This window comes from Amphiura filiformis, chromosome 10 (genome assembly GCF_039555335.1).
Source record: "Amphiura filiformis chromosome 10, Afil_fr2py, whole genome shotgun sequence".
NCBI classification, from domain to species: Eukaryota; Metazoa; Echinodermata; class Ophiuroidea; order Amphilepidida; family Amphiuridae; genus Amphiura; species Amphiura filiformis.
The window spans coordinates 61,232,490-61,255,325 of record NC_092637.1 but is presented as its reverse complement, the minus strand read 5'-3'; the positions used below and the strand labels follow the sequence as shown (position 1 = coordinate 61,255,325).

At 37.3% G+C, this 22,836-nt stretch overlaps 1 protein-coding gene across 1 annotated transcript; it reads left to right on the top strand.

Moving 5' to 3' along the window:
- Window positions 1-5,269: 5,269 nt before the first annotated feature.
- On the top strand, window positions 5,270-19,744 carry LOC140163125 (uncharacterized). Its single transcript, XM_072186501.1, has 6 exons — window positions 5,270-5,554; window positions 12,151-12,335; window positions 12,756-12,846; window positions 15,331-15,519; window positions 16,768-16,859; window positions 18,793-19,744. The coding sequence occupies exons 1-6, from the start codon at window positions 5,428-5,430 to the stop codon at window positions 18,874-18,876; spliced, it is 768 nt and encodes a 255-aa protein (XP_072042602.1). The 5' UTR covers window positions 5,270-5,427; the 3' UTR covers window positions 18,877-19,744.
- The last annotated feature ends 3,092 nt before the right edge of the window (window positions 19,745-22,836 follow it).

Genomic DNA, 22,836 nt, shown 5'->3' with positions numbered 1-22,836 from the left:
ATACCGTATAGAGTATAGGCTACTCCTATGTGAACTCATTATGCAGGCTACGTTTACACAGATCTACCGTAGACGTAAGCGCAGCAGGTCTACTAAACTCAACCCAGAAAGTATCGAAACGATTATAGATGGTCAGATATATCGGGAACTGAAATATATAGCAAAAACGTATTTAATGTATATGAAACGCAGCTTTCTCCTGCGCATTTTGATACCTCTTTTGTTGCTCTACGATATCATTTGGCCGAGTTATGGACGCTTGAGTGGCTTCAAATCGGATTTTGAAAGTTGCACTTAGCTCCTCATTTGAAATTGGGGTTGGAAGATACCTTCCCCTAAATAACAGCTAATAACAGTATTGCGAACCTTCAGCATCCATGGTTCGATGTAGAGAGTCTTTCCTATTCAGAGGAAATATTGCAATTACACACCTTATTGCCTTTTAACAATAACCAATGACACTAGCACGTAATTCCAGTCAAGCACCAATCTTTTATCCTATCGTTGAAGAGGATAATAAGCTTATACTTATGAATGGCATTAGTAAAAAGCTTTGTTTGCTTTGGCTAAATCCTGTTCAAGTGGTGGGCTAACCAACAATTAACAATGAGAGGACATTCCTGAACCTCGTTCAGTTGGGGGTGATTTGAAGTGACCGCCAATTATGACCATTTGATATTTAATACCAGCAATGTGGAAAAAAAGAAATAATGTAGTGCCAAAATAATGTACCCTTTTACGGAAGGAGCAAAGTTTAACAAGTTATAACTCCGCTTCTGCAGTACGAATGTCAGCGGCGAATGTCAGGTTATTATTTCCCAGTCTTTAAAAAAAAAATGCAGGCAGAGGTGGGAATCGATCTCGGTACCTCCCGGTTAAAAAGCACTGTGCAAAACCACTAAGCCAACTAAATATCTGTTGTGAGATGCTTGACATTAATCTTTGATATTGCTTAATGGAACAAATCGCGGAATTAAATTAGTAATAAAAGAAGTATATAGATTCTTATTTAGCGATCAAATTGGATAAAAGGGAAATATTTGTCCGTGCTCTGAAGAAAATATAGGTTAGAAAATTATCAAATAAATTTAAATTAAAAATTGAGATTTTATATTTATTTATTTCACGAGGCGGCATTATCACAGACAAACACTGTATAAGCTAAAAACTCGACCCTCATCACTAGATGCTGTCATAACTCAATGGTAGAGCATCAGACTTTTTTCGTTTATTTATTTATTTATTTATTTTTGTTTATTTATGTAAAAAATTTGATATATTTGAAAGAGGTATTTGAGCAATTGAAATTTTGATTTTATAATCCTATGGGGTCATTTTGAACCCCCACCCCTCCCAAATTGCCAAACGCACAACACCTATGAGTTTGCATCATACATATCATCATCATAAAAAACATTCTATGTATACCTGACGCCGGCAACTAGACTACTATACAAAAAAATAGTATCACATCTTTCCTGCTCAATCAATATATTATAATACTTGCAAATAGATCATAGTTTACTAATCTAATCCTGTAATATAGACCTGTTATATCACCTGTATATATGGGTAAGTCCATATGATATCAAGGAGGTCCCCCACCTGACCCCCTCAGATTTGCTTTATATTTTAGTCATATGTTGTACCTGTAAAAATATTAAAAACCTGCAAATTTGAGGTCTGTAGCTCTTACGGATTTTCTGTGGCAGCCATTTAAAGTTGGAGTATGGGGGTCTAAATTTGGATTCAAAAGTTGCCCTTTAAATAAATGTCATCTTTGGGAGTCTGTGACTTCTTTACAAAATAAGAGAGAGGTCTGAAACCTTGTATACACACTAACTGCATGCCCAATTTGTCAAAAAGTTAAAAATAAAAAAAATCTGTAATTGCGCGTTGTGTCACGGGGTCATTAAATATGCAAGAAAAAATGTAATGTTTTGTAAACTGGCAAGTTTAGCCCCTCTAAATTCACATTTTTTGTCAGATTAATTATTTTTTGTTGTCACTGATGCTAAATATAGGATAAATACAATACATATCCAAAAATTGAGGTCACAACTCATTCACATTTCGAACAGCGCCCTCACGAAGATGAAATTTATTGCAAATTCAACATTTTCAGGGGGTCCAAAGTCGATGTGGTCCACCTTCAAAATTTATAAAACATTTTTTTTATATGACTACTAGTCTTAAATTACAACTTTGCAAAGTCCCAGTAATTGTCTAGGTTGACTTCATATAAAACGACAAGCCCAAAGTTGACCATTTTCTTATGATTGCATGTACTGCAAATATGCCGAATTTGGAAGGGTTAAAGTCAAATTGGCCCCAATATTGAAAATAAAATGGAAATTAAAGTAAATAGGGCCAATAACTACGCATCTAGTCATTTATTTTCAATATTGTGGCCATTTTGACTTTAAAACCTTCCGAATTCGGCACATTTGCAGTACATAGGCCTACAATCATAAGACAATGGTCAACTTTGGGCTTGTCGTTTTATATGAAGTCAACCTATAAAATTACTGGGATATAGCAAAGTTGTACTTTAAGACTAGTAGTCATATAAAAGTGATGTTTTATGAATTTTGAAGGTTGACCACATTGACTTTGGGCCCCTGAAAATGTTGAATTTGCAACTTAAATTTCATCTTTGCGAGGGCGCTGTTCGAAATGTAAATAAATTGTCACCTCTATGTCTTGGATATGCATTGTATTTGTCCTATATATCGCATCAGTGACAACAAAAAACAATTATTCTGACAACAAATGTGAATTTAGAGGGGCTAAAACATTAATGTTTTGTATACTGGCAAGTTTTAGCCCCCTAAATTCACATGTGCCGAATTCAGAAGGTTTAAAAGTCAAAATGGCCACAATATTGAAAATAAATGACTAGATGCGTAGTTATTGGCCCTATTTACTTTAATTTCCATTTTATTTTCAATATTGGGGCCAATTTGACTTTAAGCCTTCCAAATTCGGCATATTTGCAGTACATGCAATCATAAGAAAATGGTCAACTTTGGGCTTGTCGTTTTATATGAAGTCAACCTAGACAATTACTGAGACTTTGCAAAGTTGTAATATAAGACTAGTAGTCATATAAAAAAAATGTTTTATAAATTTTGAAGGTGGACCACATCGACTTTGGACCCCCTGAAAATGTTGAATTTGCAATAAATTTCATCTTCGTGAGGGCGCTGTTCGAAATGTAAATGAGTTGTGACCTCAATTGTTTGGATATGTATTGTATTTATCCTATATTTAGCATCAGTGACAACAAAAAATAATTAATCTGACAAAAAATGTGAATTTAGAGGGGCTAAACTTGCCAGTTTACAAAACATTACATTTTTTCTTGCATATTTAATGACCCCGTGACACAACGCGCAATTACAGATTTTTTTTTTTTTTATTTTTTTGACAAATTGTCATGCAGTTAGTGTGTATACAAGGTTTCAGACCTCTCTCTCTCTTTTGTAAAGAAGTCACAGACTCCCAAAGATGACATTTATTTAAAGGGCAACTTTTGAGTCCAAATTTAGACCCCCATATACTTCAACTTTAAATGGCTGCCACAGAAAATCCGTAAGAGCTACAGACCTCAAATTTGCAGGTTTTTAATATTTTTACAGGTACAACATATGACTAAAATATAAAGCAAATCTGAGGGGGTCAGGTCGGGGACCTCCTTGATATCATATGGACTTACCCATATGTGATCATTGTATACATGGTTTGTTATGGTAGGGATTAGTGTCCGATCTCTGTAATTTAATGTAAATGAAGCATATTGATATGCAGGAAGAATCGATCAGGGCAAGATTATTATTAGGGAAAGATAAACACTATTCAAAATATCAATAGACAAGAAGAAAGGGATGTAGAGATTTGTAATTGAGTCATGCATGATTTAACAGAAGGTTCTTTCCAAAACCCAAACGTAATGTATTCAAGCCAAATGCTTTATGCGACGACGAATCCAGGCAGTGATCATGGTGATAGACAGTGATGGTGGGCACATCAAGTATTGAGTTGTCAGCAGAAAGAGTTCATGAGATAAGTCAGAGATAAGTAAAGGGTATCAAGTACTGAAGTTGGAAGTCGAAGGAGTAAAATAAAGTAAAGTTCATGGTTAAGTAAACCGAGCACATCGGTGTCCTTTGTCTTGGTTTTGTGGGTGTGTGTGTGTGTGTGTACACGACGAACGCATTTGGCTTGAATAGGAGCTAAGTGCAACTTTCAAAATCCGACTTGAAGCCACTCAAGCGCCCATAACTCGACCAAATGATATCGTAGAGCAACAAAAGAGGTATCAAAATGCGGAGGAGAAAGCTGCGCTTTATATACATTAAATAAATTTCTGCTATATATTTCAGTTCCCGATATATCTGACCATCTATAATCGTTTCGATACTTTCTGGGTTGGGTTTATAATACTTCACCATCGCGCTTGGCAGATTTGAAGAAGTTATATACGCAACGCAAATTTCAACAATATTTTGCGTAACTTTTGTCATTTGGTGCCGTTTTGGGCAACGTTTTCCAAGTGACATGCATTATGATAGGCCTTGGATTATTATCGAACCTGTAATTTTTCACAAGTCCGATTCATTCGTCACATGCTTCATACCTGTAGGCCTGGGCCTATACAGACCCCTAAGTATTGACGTCACGCACGTCTGAATTCAAACTCACATGATGAAGGCGCTGGTGTGCATTGTTCTCTGCACAATTTATCCTAAACCTGACGTGATATCTCATCCAAGTTCCTATAGATTTATTAATACTAGGCCCTATTCATTCTTTTTAACACTTCGATGCCATTTAAATTTTCACACGTTAAAGTCTCAAAAATGTCTTCAATATTAGGCCTACTATTAATTTTTAAAATCTTAACCACACTTTTGAGTGCATGCAACAGGATCGCATTCATGTTTGCAAAGTGTAATGATAAAATATTAAATTCCATTTATTATGATTTTGTTTTTGGTAAAAAAATGGTAGGCCCTATGTCACTATACGCAGAGAATGGGTTAATCATTTGTATGAGTAAAAAGGTGCAGCGATTAGGAAAAAAAGTTCAAGCTGAAAGACATGACATTAAACTTCCACATACATGTACATGACATGGAGAGTGAATTTCAAGTTCCGTCACATGAATGGATGTCTCTATTTGAAATCAGAGGGGTGAATTATTTCAGCTAGAATAGTGCAATCAGACCAGAACGGGACTTACTCCTACGCTATACCTGTCTGACTCATTTGTCATTATACACCAGTCCCGATTTACTCATTGCAGTTATCAACTCCGATAGCCAGACACATAGCTTGATTATCCAGGTGTCAACTAAATTATAGGTGTAGGCCTACTATAGAAGCCATCATCATGATCATGGATCACCGTGTTGCTATGTTAGCATGCCTTATGGCTTTACTTCCTGCCATAATTGCACAAACCACTACCGAGGCCCCGGTAACACCACCGGGAACGCCACCACACCAGAGAGATGTTGCTTCCCTGCAAGTCAGTTTACCATCAGCAGATGTAAGTACACACTGTTAGGCCTACTTGCACTTTTCGACCTGTAAGAATTTTTTTTTGTTCAGACGATAGGCCTAATATTTAGATTACGTACCGGTAGTTGAAGTTCAATTTCAGATAGATGACGTATTTCGTGATTCTGACATTACGTTTCAGTAGGCCCTAGATATCAACGAAAAAAGCTCAATTCCTACCATTTCAGTTGATTCAAATGAGGCGTGAGCGACTTATGTATGATTTACATTGCTCCATGTGTTGTAATTTAGATAATATATTTGGTAAGCGAATGAATCTGCAAGAAATATTTTGCTCAAAACATTATGCAGGTAGAGGTTTCCGGTCGTATGGGTATAAATATCTCAACTTTGTTTTTAAAAAGTAGGAATGATCAGGATGTGGATCACAAAATGCCCCTTTTGTGCTAGCCATGCGCTTCAACGGAAAAAGTTGAAGCTTTGAAATATTTTTTCAAAATATCAAAAGATATCTTAAGAAATACTGAACCAATACTAGGCTTGCTTGTAGGCCTATACTCGTTTTAATGCATTTTTCATGCTGATTCCAATTATGGTCATGAAAATGTACATTTCTGAAATTTAAACAAAAATTGAAACATGTCGTCTGCAGTCAACCCCGCGTGAAGAGAGTTAAGATTTGCTAAACAGACAAATGACCCACGCGCAACCCAACATTCACGATATCAATGCGCACGCCCGGAGCTTGAAAAGTTTACTTGTGAATTGTGTTGAATGGAAACACATCGTTGGCGGCGGGTACAGTGTGGGTTTGATTTGGTCAGTATATCCGTTTTTGATTTCACCTTTTTCACTTGCAACTAAGTAGGCCTACTTCATTTCCAGCATAACCAGCAGAAATAATAAATATTTAGGTGATTTTGAGAATTATTATGTTACTTTAAAAAGCAAAAACGTTGACACCAAAAAAAACCTCATGGGACAAGTTGAAGCCTGTGAAAATCGAAAATCTTACACTACAAACCTAAATTTCATACCTAAGTTTAACACTAGGTTTTGAAAAAAAAAATACAGTACCAAGCATTATATTTTTGCTGACATTTACTGAAGAAATAAAAATTATCGCTTTTCATTTTACCGAGAAAATTAATTATGAAGTGAAAAGGTGTAATTAAAATTTTTGCTTATTTCAGCACCGAATTTGATAATAGCCATCGACTGACCAGCGTTCTGAGTGTATCTATAGGCAATTCACCTTTTCGGTAAATCCCATAACCCTTTGCGAGTACACCTGAGAACTCGTCATACTGCGTCGCGCCGATGCGCACATCGTTTATCGAACATCGTTACTGCGCATTACAAGTCGGCGTGACGTCAAATGACGAGTTCTCAGGTGTAGGGGAGAGCGGGGAGTGTTCGCCCTAGGGTAGGTTCGCCCACCCTTGTTTCTCAGCACTACGGCTATCGGGGTATTTGGTGATGGCAAAATTAGGTGACAAAGGTCATTATAAACTTCTCATATTAGCTACGTGACATATAGGGACGAGTTCATCGAACTGCAGCCAAAACAAAAAATTTACACCAAAACGTAACTTTTTCTTGCATTAATAATGTTGTATTATCATTGATACATAAATACAGATAGTTTTAATAGAAATCTGTATTGGGAACATATGGGATTTGTCAAAGATTAAATGCAGTTATAAACTCCTTATTCGACTTGTATTTTGCATACCCTTAAGAAAATACAAAAATGTGCACAAGGGGCACGTTCGCCCTTTTGAGGATGGGGCATGTTCGCCCTATATCTTCCCGGGCGGACTTACCCCCAAACTGGAGGGCGGACCTGCCCCATCCGCGTATTATGCAAAATATTGATAATTATACCATTAAACAAGGTAAAACAACTGAAAAGCATGTTTTTCCAGCCATGGCTTAATTCCGAATTGTCACCTAATTTGGGTGTACTTTGTCTTGGGTCCAATCTCTATCATGGAAAGTTTGCTATATCTTAAATATAATGATTGTTTGTTCTAGATTTGTGTTTTAGCGTTTCATATTTGAAAGAACTAATGTTTAATTGCAACATTTCGAAACTACAAACCCAAACTGGGTGCTATGATGTACAAGATTGGGCTACGAGTATGCATTTTACCAAGTTAGCAATAGGTATTTCCTTCATGTTGCCAATGCATGACTTTCTTTATTATACTCAAAAACGGATTTTATTATACATGTACTAGAAAGTTGTTTACGTGCATATAGGCTCCTTCACAGTCGGTTTGTGTTGTGTATGTTTACAACTGAGCCACATATAGACTGGGTTGCCGGGACTACCAGACAAAGAATCTGTTTTTTACTATAATTTGGCCTCCTATCAGTTTTACTGATAAGATGGCTAATTGATTTGACTATAATTTGGCCTCCTATCAGTTTTACTGATAAGATGGCTAATTGAAAATAAACACTTATTTTGTAAACAGATAATGCTCTGTGGTTATTTATGGATGGAACACTGCAAAAAGTGTGTTTAGGAATTAAACACTTTTCTAAACACTATCTTGCACCATGTTTTTAAACATGTTTAAATGCTACACATGTTTAGGAATTTGATGGGCTGTGTTTAGGAAATTTGACATTGGTGTTTAGGAATCAAACATGTTTAGAAATGTGTTTAGACATTGGTGTTTAGGAATCAAACATGTTTAGAAATGTAGTGCAAGAAAAGTGTTTTATTCCTAAAAACCAATGTCAAATTCCAAAACATCATGTGTTAAATTCCTAAACACATACCCATCAAATTCCTAAACATGTGTAGCATTTAAACATGTTTAAAAACATGGTGCAAGATAGTGTTTAGAAAAGTGTTTAATTCCTAAACACACTTTTTTCAGTGCTCTGTCTGCACACCCCCATCACGTCAAGTGCCCCCGAGATGGAGCGGTTAGTAGCTATATATCAGGGCTGGCTGCCACTATAGGGTTTAGGAATCAAGCATGTTTAGAATGTGGTGCAAGAAAAGTGTTTAATTCCTAAACACGCTTTTTGCAGTGAAACTTAGGAAATTGCTATTAATGAAATAATTAATATATTAAACATACATTTTGCTTTGTTAACGTTTAAAATCCGTTCACAAATAAGGTTTTTAGAACATTTTGAACAATTTTGCTCTGAAAAAGGATACAATTGCACCCCTGCTGATCTGACTACTGATAAGCTGTCAACAAGCAGTGACAAGTAAAGTGTGACCACTAATTAAACAATAATAATGAGCATTATCTGACCATTCCCTGATCTGACCAGAGCTGGGTATAAATAGTGCACTACTACCAACACTAATTGATGTTGGGAGTGACACTAGTCGTCGAGGGGGGGGGGTACCAGTAATTGAGGTAGATAGTGGCTTTGGTTTTATACATTTTTGGTACGTGTAGAGCAACCAGGAATCCCTGGGATTGAGTAATCAGTCTTTTTATAGGCCAATGAAAGTCGATTTTGAGTTTCCCGTCACCGCCCTCACTTCATTTTCTGACCCTCATTTGAATTCATTATTGTGACTATTTTTAATATACTTTTGAATCTCATTAGGGCTAAACATCCATCTTCAAGTGAGTGAGTGGCAAATAACAACACATTTTACATTCGTGTTAGTCATATAACGAAAGGCAGAAAAATAATGAATAATGAACAAGTTACCTCACTTGTTTTCAGAAATTATGTGACGGGAAACTCAAAATTGACTGTTAGTGGCCTTATGATGTGATTGTAACTACCAGTAAACTATACATTGCGAATAAATATATCTAAAATTAATTACCATGCTTCAATATCAAGGTTAACAGTTACTGATAATAGATAATTGGATTGTCATGAAATGTGGTTGATATGAAATCCCTTAATTAAGCAGCAAACATTCTTAAGGTTATCTGAATATAGATTGTTGGATTGTTGTAAACCTCAGAGGATGTGATTTCAATTGAGCCGTTTGTTACAAGTATGAATTAAATGTAGACCAATTTAGCACACATTTTCCAATTCAGCTTTCGACATGAAAATTTTGAGTATTTCCTAGTATGTCATTGGTGGTATTTACCAATAAATGCCAATATTTCGCACCCGGTTAGTTGTGCCAAACATTCAAATTTACTAGCTTTCCAAGTACTTGCAATGCAAAATTATGAAACATGATCTTCATCCATGGCGTTGTCTTTTTAAAGACATTTCTTGTTTAAAGTTATGTGGTATCAGTATTGCTCATACCACCGTTTATTTCCTAATCCATAATCTCCCCGAAGTTGTAAACATGATACGTTTAAACTCACTTTGGACCCCTACATTTTACCCTGACCCGATCCCTGCAACAAATTTAGTGACTCCCCAGAAGAGAATGAATGCTCTGTATACCCTTGCAAAATGTTTGCATTGAATATGTTATTGTTATGCAATGTTTAAACCTTTTGGGGGGATTAGGGTGAACTTACCCCACCATATGGGCGAACCTGCCCCAATATGGGGCAAGTTCGCCACTTTGCAAAACTTGTTTGTTTGCTCTATCCTGTTGCTATTGTAAGCCCTACAGTTCTGGGATTGTGGCCGTATATAGCTAAGACATAGGGCTTTCACATGGGCTAATCAGGTCATCCCTAACCTTAAAATTGACATCGCTAGGCTGGTCAGAAAAAAATAGGGCGAACACTCCCCGCTCTCCCCTACTCGCAAAGGGTTATGGGATTTACCGAAAAGGTGAATTGGTAAACGACAAACCTGCAAACGACAGAGGGCGACATTGTAAAAAAACTTTTGTCTGGTTTAGCATTTTGATATTTAGGTTTTCCTGGCCAATTTCGCAACTTGTACGTTCTATTTAGTAAAAGTATCATTCGTTTTCGCGCAAGATTGAATGATTGCAACGAATCCCGATTTCTTTTTCGCATTATGAGCAATCGATTTCATTTTAGTTCAATCAAATTAATGTATGATCAGAACAATTCATTATTGTGAATTCAATTACGTTCTCGAATGTTTCAATTTCACCATTAGACGTCTAATTTAAAGAAATAGGTAATCAATTTCGCCAAAGATGCACGGGGGACTGCGAAACGTTGTTAATCCTATTTTCAATTTCATGCATTGCAAATCTAATTAGCGAAAAGAAATTCAATTTGAAATTATGCGGATTTTCAAGTATACTGACATAGGCCTATAATAGGCCCTACGTCTACGTTGCAGCAGAAAAATGTGAGTAGCCCTATGTAACACAGAATAAACACACACATGTTTTAATGGGTAATGCTTGTAATGAGAAGTATACTTTAGGTACAGTGTTCATTAAAGCACATTAATGCTTGCAATTCATGAATTACGAATACGAATGTAACATGTTAATATTGTTTTTAACACACGAACACATTAAAATATGTTTTAAACGTCGCTTAACACGTTCGGGTGTTAGCAATATTAACACTTTAACATGTCAGTTAATCCAGTGACGTAGCGTCATAGGGGCACGGGGGTGGGGGGTACGTGCCCCCAATCGATCTGAAATTTAAAAAAATCCCACAGGAAAACTTAATGGCCTAAAAACGGCTTGTGCCCCCCCCAATCAGACCCGGTGCCCCTCAATCATGGTCGGTGCCCCCCCCAATAAAAATTAATAAAATGTTATACTATAGGCCTAGCCTATATATTGTTCAGATTTTTACACAATAAAATGGACACGATTGGGGTCTAATTAAACAGGTTGTGATGTGAAGGATATGTTTATAAGGCGACTGCAAAATATGCTTATTTAATTTCTAGATGTTGTTTTGACTGTGTTCATTCAGTTTTTATTCTTATACGATAGATAAAGGTTATATCATACAATTAAAAATACGAAGATTTAAAAAAGATCTATATCGTAAGAAAAAGTAAACGAAAAGTTTATTTTTATAATGTATATGATTAACTAGACTGAGCTTGATTGAACTATGGGACATACATCACTTTATGGTTTCTGAACTAAACCGGGAACATACTTTTAAATATAGTTATAATTCATTCACTGTTTTACTAATACTAGGCCTATGCATATATACGACAATTTAAACATTACTTAAAAATTGTTGTCCCTTCACATTTAATATAGCAACGTGCTTGTTTGAACAATGTTGACGATAGGCCTACATGTATCTATAATGTTCAATATAAACACGATAAATAGCATTTTTATATTTGAACCATTGTAAAATATTTAAGAACTTCTGAATTTGATTTTGCGAATTCGATTGAACATTTTTCCATTTTGTTTCCGCATATATGAATTTGTATTTCCAAATAGGCTCTGAATTCAAGGCTGAACGTGAATTTGGCTGCACAATTTGCGAAATTTGCTGCACAATGTGCGAAATTGGGTGCACTATTTAGAATGCGTATTAAATGAAATAGATTGCACATTTGCTAAATTGAAATCGAGATTGTAAGCGTTCATTCAATTTCGCGCGAAAAGGAATGACACTTATACTAAACTGAACGACCAAAGTTTGAAATTGGACGGGAAAACCTATATATTTGTGTGCAATAATATGATTATTTTTACAAGCCTACAAATAAGATTCCTGTTTTTCTCCCCCCGGAATATTTCAGCTACTTCATCAGGGACAGTCCGTGTAGATGGACCGATGCAAGGGCGACATCAACCACTTGCCATCCTGGAAGAGGCCTTTGAGGCCTACGACTATGACAATGGCCGTATTGCTTCCTACATGATCAGACGATTCCTCAATGGTATCCCCGACCAACGACTCCGAATAATAGAAGATCTTCAGAAGGTCAGTCTAGTCTTACAGTTGCTGCCTGCCACTCATGTTTGTAAAAACGTTAGAAATCCTAGTATCCCTATAATTGGAGAAACGTGCTATTTTGACAGTTTTCGAAAATGAAACTTAGACATTTTGCCCGCTTTTTACAGAAGTACCTAAAGATGCGCCTATAAGCTAAGATCAAATTAAAATTGCCCTCCCGTAAAATCCCATCAGCAAATAGGCCTAATGAATACGGACTCTTAATTCTTGTTGAGATTTTCACACGAAGGAGCTTTCTAATAATTATGAAATATTTTCCGTGAGGCAAAGGAGGCCATGTGCGCTATTAGGTGAATATATACGGTATTTCAACAGTGCATAAGCCGTTACCATGGTTACAGCCTGCCTTTTATTATTTTTTTCTGTTTACAAATCACTCCCGACCAGGAAACAGTTTTGATCATCTACTACAATGAGACGAAGTGTGTTACGGGGAAAGCTGCTGACTATCCATTCCATGCTGATCGCTGTGTATCAGGTAAGAGATCAGTGGTGGCGAAAAGTGGCGGGGAGGGGGAGGTTTTCTTGCCCCCCCACTTTTTAGGCAAAAAAAACAAATTACGTAAAATTTGCCGATCCCCCTGAAATTCACTTTTTGCCCCCCATCCCCTCCCGAAAAAAATTCCTGGTGTCGCCACTTTTCATGGTGGCGTGGGGGGGGGGGGGGCCGGTGAACGAGCATTATTTGGTTTAGGTTTACTAGCACTTCTTGCACGAGTGAAGCGCGCGAAAATGTATAATTTCAGACTATGCACGCAGGATCACTCTAAGTCGGAAATTTTAAACATTATTTTGTATTGTATCTTTAAAAGTAGGCCTAATGATGATAAGTACATAAAAGTATACATTTTCAGCAAGAAAATGACACAAGGAATCCAACTAGCACGGCGGATTTTTGCAAAAATGAGCAGTTTTTGAGAAAAGCGCCAAAATTGATTTTCCATGCCAATTTTCTTCGGTCCGCCATAACAACTTACCCAAAATATCAAAATGGATGAAAATTGCATATTTGTGTTCTAAAGACACGCATGTAGAAAGTGTTTTCTTAAATTTTGGAATTTTTCTTCGGTTTAAAAACATGGGTCAAAAAAGATCGTCTTGGTACTAGTACTTTATGGGCCATTGCTTGCAAGCTCACAAAATTTTGCATCATCTTGTGCGGTGAATATATATACGTGTGTATGCCCTTTACCTTGATGTAAAATATAACTTTTAAGCTATCACGACAAATGTGTAAAATCTCCGACCCAGGAGTTCACAGTTTCTTACTTGCCCTAATTGTTACTATACCTCGGACACATTATTTGTGTTTAAAGGATAGGGCATCAGAACTCTTTATCGTATTTACTTCTTTTAAGGTAAAACTATAACATAGTGCACTAGACTTACGTCCACGGCGAATTCACCGTGACCTTTCCAGCCATAAACCCGCTTATTGACGATTAAACCGATATATGCAGTACTAAACCATTATATGGTAATGTATTGTTCAATGCAAATTTATTACCACCTGATAATATTGATCCAATGAGCGACCGAATTGTCCGCTACGGACGACTAATCCAATCGATAATGACTCTATTGACATGTACGAACGGAGCCCCACTGACTGAGTTTTGGGATATTTTTCACTGGATTGTAGCTGTTTGCTGTCATTTACTCATCAAGGCGGAGTAGGCCCCCTACCGTTATTATAAGGACTATGCCAATTATTTAAAGATTGACATGTAGAGAATAAGCCATAATTGATTGACAGAAAGTACTAAATTTGTACCTATGAAGGTTTTATGACGCTAATCTTCAAAATAAGATCAAAAATGGCTACCCGGTGAAGTAAAATGTGCATTGGAATAACACGGCGAGTTTGGATAGATGGTAGGATTTCTTTTAATAAAATGTATGTTCCCCGTTATTAAAGCTTGTACCGGGTTGAAGATTCAGATATTTGGAAAAGAATAAGAAATTGAAAGAGAGAGAAAGTCCTAAAATCGTAGCTTTTATACTTTTTGATATATGATACTAACTAGTTCATCCCCAATAGCTACAATACAGCGCTACAGTATAGGGTTCAATTGCCTATTGTGAGTGCCCCTGTGTTGCGTGCATACATGTATATAGTAGTTAACAATAACTGCATGATGAATGGAATGACAGTGGTAAAGCTGTTTAATAATCATTGACTCGAAACCTTTTGCGCCGAAGTTAATAACTTCGTGATTTACAGCCTCATCCCCCAGCTTACTCCAAAAAATTAGAGATATTTAGGGCTATTATAGGCATATACACCGTGGGTTTTTTGTGTGTGCATACATAGCTGTAAATTTGGTCGTTTGACAAAGTTATCGTCAGCTTATATTTTCGGGCTGTCGTATACAACACTCTTAGCTCAATCGATAAGGCGTTCGACTATGGTGCGAGAGGTTGCGGGTTCGAACCCTGGCGGTGCCTAGTACGCTCTCGTGGAAAAATTGAGTTAGCTTGAAATTCCCCTGGACAAGGAACTTACTGCTAATTTGTCTCGTTGTAACCCGTACGAAACTCGGGGAGCTGATCCTGGTTGCGAAGGTTATTTGTAGAATGCCGGGGTAGAATGTCTAGGGTGTGCGCTCTTGAAGCAGCAAAGTCCCTGAAATGCTGTTAAATGGTTTGTGGAATGATGTGGGCCGTAGTGGTCAGCGACAACCTGTAAAGTGTGCTGAGGCTTGTGGATCAACGTCTAGGCGTTGTGCCTGTGCGTAGCGCTCTATAAATCACTGCGCTTTCTTTCTTTCTTTCTGTTGCACATTCAATGTCCGAATCAAATGAAATTTTGGCGTTTTCTTCGTACGTGGGTATCTAATATTAAATATTGAATATTGTAGGCCCCTAACTAGAAAGAGGATGTTAAAATCACAAAATGCCCCTTAATTTAATTATCCACTGTTTATCGCTAACTGATAATCACTGCTCTCATTTTACACAGAATACGCGGAACATTTGGGGACTACTTATGTCGATGACAAAGCCCTCTACGCGGATACATGGGGATTTCTTATTCCTGCCAGGGAGGACTTTCATCCTGCCATATATCATTCGATTACTGTTGGACGAGACTCGTGTATTCCGCATGGCACGTCGTTTGCAGGGTTGTCTGATGGATGGAAAGTCAAACGTAAGTTCATTGTTTTATATTACCATGGAAAAAAGTTTGGAAAGATAATGGTCTGATCATCAACCTAGCAAGACGAAATTCGCATAATGAACATTAATTAGCCTTTTTGAAATATGGCGGGCACAAAAGGAGAGGGCATACTTTGATTTGTCCGCTGAGAAGCATGCAATAGATTACCCAAACCAAAGTACGCCTTCTCCTTTTGTGCCCGCCATACTTCAAAAAGGCTTATGGTCTCTCTAATATTCAGTCTAGATGATCTTGGTGCAATGTTACATTAAGGCATGTTGGTCAATGTTACATTAAGTTTACTCTTGGTTTCTTGCCCTGCGGGGCCCTTCTATATTGGAACTCCGTCAAAAAAGAAATCAACTATGTGAGTCTCCAGCCTCTCTGGGTATTGATACTGGGCATTGATACTGGGCATTTCGTTATCGGCAGCCCGTTATCCATTTCATACATAAATTACTTTTTACCCCACATTTCCCTTCATTCTTCAGGCCCTACCCTATGTCGGGGCTAATTTAGAGTTTAATCTATACATGTAGTTGGATATCCATAATTAACGGTTAACAGTGGTTCCCAATCTCTTTCTTCCATGGTGGTTCATTGTAGCCCTGTGGGGCAAACTAAGTGGATATCCCCTCCCCCTTCCCCCGGGAACATTTCTGGGTCGAAATGATTCAAACAGGCATCGTTGTTTTTATCTTTGTTCTGTTGACGCCTGTGTGTGGGTTTCTAATCAAATCAACCTCATCATATTTGCTATTTTAAACTAACAATAGAGGTTGTCAATGTTCTATCTACATATCATATCAGCGACTGTTATACCGTGTTTAGGACTTTCAAAAACAAGTACCTGCAGGTGCAACCATGACTGTTTCAAAATATCCCGCCTAAGTCATGCAGGTAACTCCGAGGTCATGCATTGAATTGGTTTGAACATGGAAGAAAGATGTTTGAATGAGGAATACTACGGGAACCAGCTCTTTTTGTTAGAGGTCAAACTTGAGTAACGTGGATAACCTCTATTGCCAATATTGAACTTTTCGCGAGAATTTTTTTATCCACTTTTGCATCATACAAATGTCATATTTTACCACTTTGAAATAGCTTTTATAGCAAAATTTTGAGCACATTCATAAACTTTAAAATCTGTCGCCCAGGGGCTGGATTCAATTTGACTTCAAAGTCAAAAAGCTGCCTATGATCTCATTTTGATTTCGTTTTGATTTATTTATTGAACAGAACATCTTGTAACGAATTCAGGATATTACAACTATGAAGAAGGAATCGAAGATCCCGACCACTACTTTGGTTTGCCTGATTACTGCGAAGAGGTATTAAAGATTAATCAATAATTATTGTAGTCTAGGAGCAAGGGGTTTTGAAAAATGGTCGAGTTTAACCCCCTTTCAACACCCAAAACGTATCCTGCGACTTGAGACCACTCTCCCCTTGCAGTGATCTAGAGAGAGTCTATCCTAATACCTCATGGGTGGAATTCCATAGCCATGGAGTGGCTGCTTCCTGGCTTGATCTGCAACCCTGCAATGGACGTTTTTTTAAGGACATTTACAGATGATGCACACCCAGCAAACACAAAACGTTTTGGACATCATTCGCAAAAGGTTATAAAAGGTTGTCAGAAAATGTTTAAATGTCGGATAATATAAAGAAGGTATATGAAGGGTATAAAATGTTTTCATAACATATAATAACATTTTCTGACAATCTACTGCACAACAAACACAAATGTTTTACAGAAAACGTTTAAATGTCGGGTTATATAAAGGGTATAAAAACGTTTTAATAACATTCCAAAATCATTTTGAAATTTTTTACAAAACATTCTAAACAGAATGTTATTTTGGGGTCGAAAAATATTTTGCGAAAAATGTTTGCCCAAAATATTTGCAATAACGTTTTAAAAACGTTTTCATGACCTTTATATAACCCGACATTTAAATGTTATTAAAACGTTTTGAATAAAACATTTTAAGAACATTTCTGTATTTGCTGAGTGCAAATATTTTAACATAATGTTATTTAAGGGTTGACAAAATATTTGGCAAAAAACGTTTGGGAAAATAGTTTGCAATAACATTTTTAAGAACATTAAAAAATATAGTTGTAGAGTGTTTTCATATAAAACGTTTTAAAACGTTTCCATGACCTTTATATAACCCGACATTTTAATGTTATTAAAACGTTTTTACCTAAACCAAAAGCCAAAATATAACTTATTTATAATGTTTTTAAAAACGTTTTTGTGTTTGCTGGGAAGTTGTTGTTTGCAGTATCAAGCCCAGGTAGACATATTACAATCTATAGCATTCTGCTGCACTGCCTCCCCCCACCCCCCCCCCACGACTCGGGCGGTTGTGGGTTGTGGGTTGAGCGCTTTGTTCCCGGGAACCCTCCCTCTCCAGTGCAGCAACTGTTGACATCAGGGAATCCAGTAGTGGCTACTCCCTTCTTGCAGACCAGGAACTGTTGGTATAAGGTGTTGAAACCAACGTGCCAAGCCATCACCACTGATCACCCCCCTTAGTATACCAAGCAAACCCTTTGTCATGGATCTGCAGGTGCTGGAACATCTTGATGTGTGCAAGTTCCATTAGAGGTTAGGCTGGTCACAGGATCCTGGCCCCTATGTATAGGGAAGTAAAGCTTGGTAGACATTGGTGTGATGAGATTTAGCTCCTAGACTATTGGTCATTCCAGTGCTTGATAGTATACAAATAATAACTGTCTATGAGTGTGATGGTCGATTGTTCCATTCCACTCGCCGTTCCGGCTCGTGGAATGGAACAATCCATCTTTCACCTCGTGATTATATCTCGACCATTACATGAATTTAAGACAGTTAATATTTGTTTTATACCACTCATGCATAAATTCTATTACTAAAATACTATTTAAGGTGGGAAGTACATTTTTTCATCAACATAACACCATGTTTTGCCGTGATACTTCACATTTTGGGGTCCACCCATAACTAAATCGCCGAGTCCAAGAGTCAGCGCACGGCTTGGCGCAGGCGCACTACGGCAGAGCACTATGATAGTATACAAATATTAACTGTCTATGAGTGTGATGGTCGAAATATAATCACGAGGTGAAAGATGGATTGTTCCATTCCACGAGCCGGAAAATGGCAAATGGTAATCAACCAATGAACTGTCTAGAATTTATGTATGAGTGATATATTATTGCTTCACCGTTTTTTTTATTATTCGTTTGTTTGTTTCATAATACTCTATCTTACAGAAACCACGTAAGAATGGCGGGACGGGACGGCCAGGACGGCCCGGACGGCCCGATCGACCAAGCAAAGGAAGGAGAACTGATTAGGCCAAGAGCACTAATTATTGGTTGTCATCCGCAACTTTTCTGGGAAAGGTGTGATCGGGGAATTTGATGTAGTAAGAACCGAAACTTAGCAATTAAACACGGGTGCCAACTGCAGACGACAAGCTTAAAACTTTCTTTAAATTTCACAAAATTTAGAATTCCACATTTTCATGACCATATATAATATTTGGAATCATCATGAAAAATGTTTATATATATTATGTGTATATATTTGAAAATTCTGAAAAAAAATATCAGAATTGTTAAAAAACATGTAAGGTAGGCCTAATGCACAGTACGGGCGATGGAGGACAACCAACAAACCTTTTGTTGACCTGAAAGTCAAAGTTCATTAATACTCGTCCGTTTAGAGAGCAGGGTATAATATAAATTAATTAAAAACAAAAAATTGCCCAAAATATGAGTTTACCTTTTACGTAACCCTCGATCGTCTTACAAAGACAACATCACTAAATCGCGTCCAACCAATCAGAAACAAAGACAACATCACTAAATCGCGTCCAACCAATCAGAAACAAAGACAACATCACTAAATCGCGTCCAACCAATCAGAAAAATTCCGGAAGCATCTACCCCCCATCAGACTACATGTAGGATTACAATTTAAACATTTAAATATTCCGTTAACTTTTTCAAAGTAACGTTTGCACACAATTGTCCGCCCATCCTTTGCGCTCATTTTAGCGCTTGCATAAATTTGATCCTACCTCTTATTACTAGACTGCTGCCCTCATTCGTCAACCTACATGCGCAGTGTAGACGACTGATTGGAATTAGTTTACTCCTATCCCACCAATGATACCGGGTCAAAACGAGGCAACTGGAAAATTTTTGTTCGCCCCCCCCCCCCAAAAAAAAAATGTCCCCAGTCAAGAAAGCTGGTTACGCCCCTGAACTATACTCTTTTATGCCTCAGTATAAGATGAGGGTTACCGATAGTGTCAAAGTTGTAACATGTGAACACGTTAAAGTGTTAATAAAGTGTTAAATAGTACAAAAATAACGGAATTATGTGTTAATAAATGTATACGGCCTATATTAAGTGTTAAAAACAGTGCTCAAAGTTACTGTATGTATTAAGTGCATGTTAAATGTTATATTACGGAGTTTAATGTGTTAAATGTTACCAAAGTGTTGCTCAATTGTGTACAAGCTGATTAAAAAAGAAGTAAACTTATGTTTTTGGGGCTATAGCTATGTACAGATCTATAAGGTATCCGCTGTAAATGAAAATGTCATGGGAAAGAGTTTAGATTAAAAAAAAGAATAATTGTATTTGCTCACAGCAAACTTGAGTTGCACCCATTTGAATAAAAACACCCATTTTAGTAACAGCTAGTTGATTTTTGTCCGTTTCCATTTCTACGATTACGAATATAAAGTGTTGACAGAATTTATTGTTGAAATGACAACTTTGTTTTTAATTGATATTCAACAAATAACAAATAATAGCAGGTTTTCTGGCTAGCGGGCTGCATCCGTTACCCAGAAGACCCGCTATACTCAGAATGCCCACTATTCATAATTAATCTGACTAGTGGGATGGTTTAATTGTTTGAAAGAACTGAGTTAGCCCTAACCCTAGCCCTAACCCTAACCCTATAGCCCTAACCCTAACCCTAACTCTAACCCTAATCCTATCCAGTCGGCCCTAACCCTAACCCTAACCCTGAGAACTGGATTTAGGGCGCTACTCAGACAATATTTTCTGAGTAGCGGGCTGTCTGATTAACGGGTTTTCTGATTAGAGGGTCTTCTGGTTAGCGGGTCATTATACCCGTTATATTGGGTGACGCGTTTCCTGAATAGTGAGACTATTGAGCCCGGGCTTCTGAGTAACGGGTGTTCTGAGTGACGGGTGTCCAAATCTTAGGTGTCTAAGGCCTCGTATCCATAGGCTGTTCCCTTGTGGCGTGTGCCCTTGTTCCGTGTTTACTTTTTCCATGTGACCTGCCACACAGACAACGAACCGTAGCGGCCACTAAGCAAAACAAAGGTTCGTTGTCTGTGTGGCAGGTCACATGGGAAAAAAGTAAACACGGAACAAGGGCACACGTCACAAGGGAACAGCCTATGGATACGAGGCCTAGGATTTCATTGGTCATTGCTCTGGTCAGGCTCGGTGATTAGTTGATTTAAAGCCAGGCTAATGTACGATCTTATAATATGAAATTGGGTTTTTTCCAAAAATAATCAGTGGGATTCAGCTTAAAATGGACAGGAACCTTTCCCGGCAGTTAATTATTTCAACATTTTGAATGAAGAATAATAAAATTAAAATTTGGTGGAAATCGTACATTAAAGGTTCGTTCATACTACGCCGCAATTGCGTTGCGATGCGGTGCGATGCCGCATCGCATTGTACTGAAAATACTGCATTGCGATATCGCAATAAAGTTAAATACATTTTAACTTGGAAATGCGACGAGTTGCGTCGAGTTGCGGCAAAAGTAATCGATATATCGGCATCGCAAAGCAACGCATCGCAAATGCGGTGGTAGTATGAACGAACCTTAAGGCTTAAGTCTACCGCGAAATTCTTAGACGTCCAAGATTGCATCTTAGGCATCTAAGATTGCATCTTGGACGTCTAAGATTGCATCTTGGACGTCCAAGATTGCATCTTAGGTATCTAAGATTGCATCTTGGACGTCTAAGATTGCATCTTAGGTATCTAAGATTGCATCTTGGACGTCTAAGATTGCATCTTAGGTATCTAAGATTGCATCTTGGACGTCTAAGATTGCATCTTGGACGTCTAAGATTGCATCTTAGGCATCTAAGATTGAATCTTGGATGTCCAATGTTTGGCGTATAATCTTAGGCGTCTTTAGAATTGGGTATCCACCATCCATACACTTTTGACCAAATGCGCTCAATTGGGCGCGCGCTATGGTCTCCACTGAAACCCCACCCATGGATATCATAATACCAAAATCGCTGAAAAGGTACCCCAAACCGGGGTACATCCTATACCTTCAACCAGGAAGGGATCCCTTTCCACATAGACCAAAACTTTTAAGGAGAGGACACAGCAAAAACAGTGATAAGCATTTTAACGCTGTCTTTTCGACATACATTCTTGCCTTCATTTTATAACGTGTAAAATGATTAACATAGAGCATTGATGGATCTGGATGTTTATATTGAACATGTTTAGGAATTTGATACGTAATGTTAAGCTATACGTAATAGTGAAGGCAATAATATTTACAATGGCTAAACAATGATAATATAGATAGAATGTAATTAGAGAATTATCAGATCACACAATTTACAAATAGCTCACCTAGACAAACATGATGGCAAAGCGAAAATCGTCAAAAGCTATTATCTACATATCGTCAGCCTGCTACGCTAAATGCCCAAGTCATTTTTACATGTTTCTCATTTGCAATTTTGATTTTTTGAGTAATAAACCCATAATTCATCAAATTTCCAGCCGCATTCTTCATTAACTTGTGGAATACATCAAAAGAGAGCTGGAAATTTGATGAATTATGGGTTTATTACTCAGAAAATCAAAATGGCAAATGAGAAACACGTAAGAATGACTTAGGTATTTAGCGTAGCATGCACCTATTACATGGATGTGCAATACAAAACCCCATTACATCTTTTCCCCTCCTTTTTCACATAATCCAAAACATTGGAAGTATTTAGTAGTATAGAAAAGGAAATTTTTAGTGTTGTAAATTTTTGTTATATATAAAGTTAGATTAAAGTTATTGACAATATTATAACACAGACAACATACACAGAGCCAATTCACATCACTAGGCCCGATGAAGCGTCAGGATCTATATGACGTGATACTGTAGTCAACAAAAACAGTAAGTCCATTTGAAAAGATTTATAACCTAATCTAACTTTATTCAACTACCTGGATGATTGAGAATATTCATAGATATATTTTTATATATAGCTTTTGTGTGCCAA

Bases quoted from the DNA above. Each gene is read 5' to 3' on its own strand.
- LOC140163125 (XM_072186501.1), top strand. From the start codon at position 5,428: ATGCCTTATGGCTTTACTTCCTGCCATAATTGCACAAACCACTACCGA. The intron at 5,555-12,150 runs GTAAGTACACAC...GGAATATTTCAG, and splicing joins TCAGTTTACCATCAGCAGAT to CTACTTCATCAGGGACAGTC. The intron at 16,860-18,792 runs GTATTAAAGATT...TCTATCTTACAG, and splicing joins TGCCTGATTACTGCGAAGAG to AAACCACGTAAGAATGGCGG.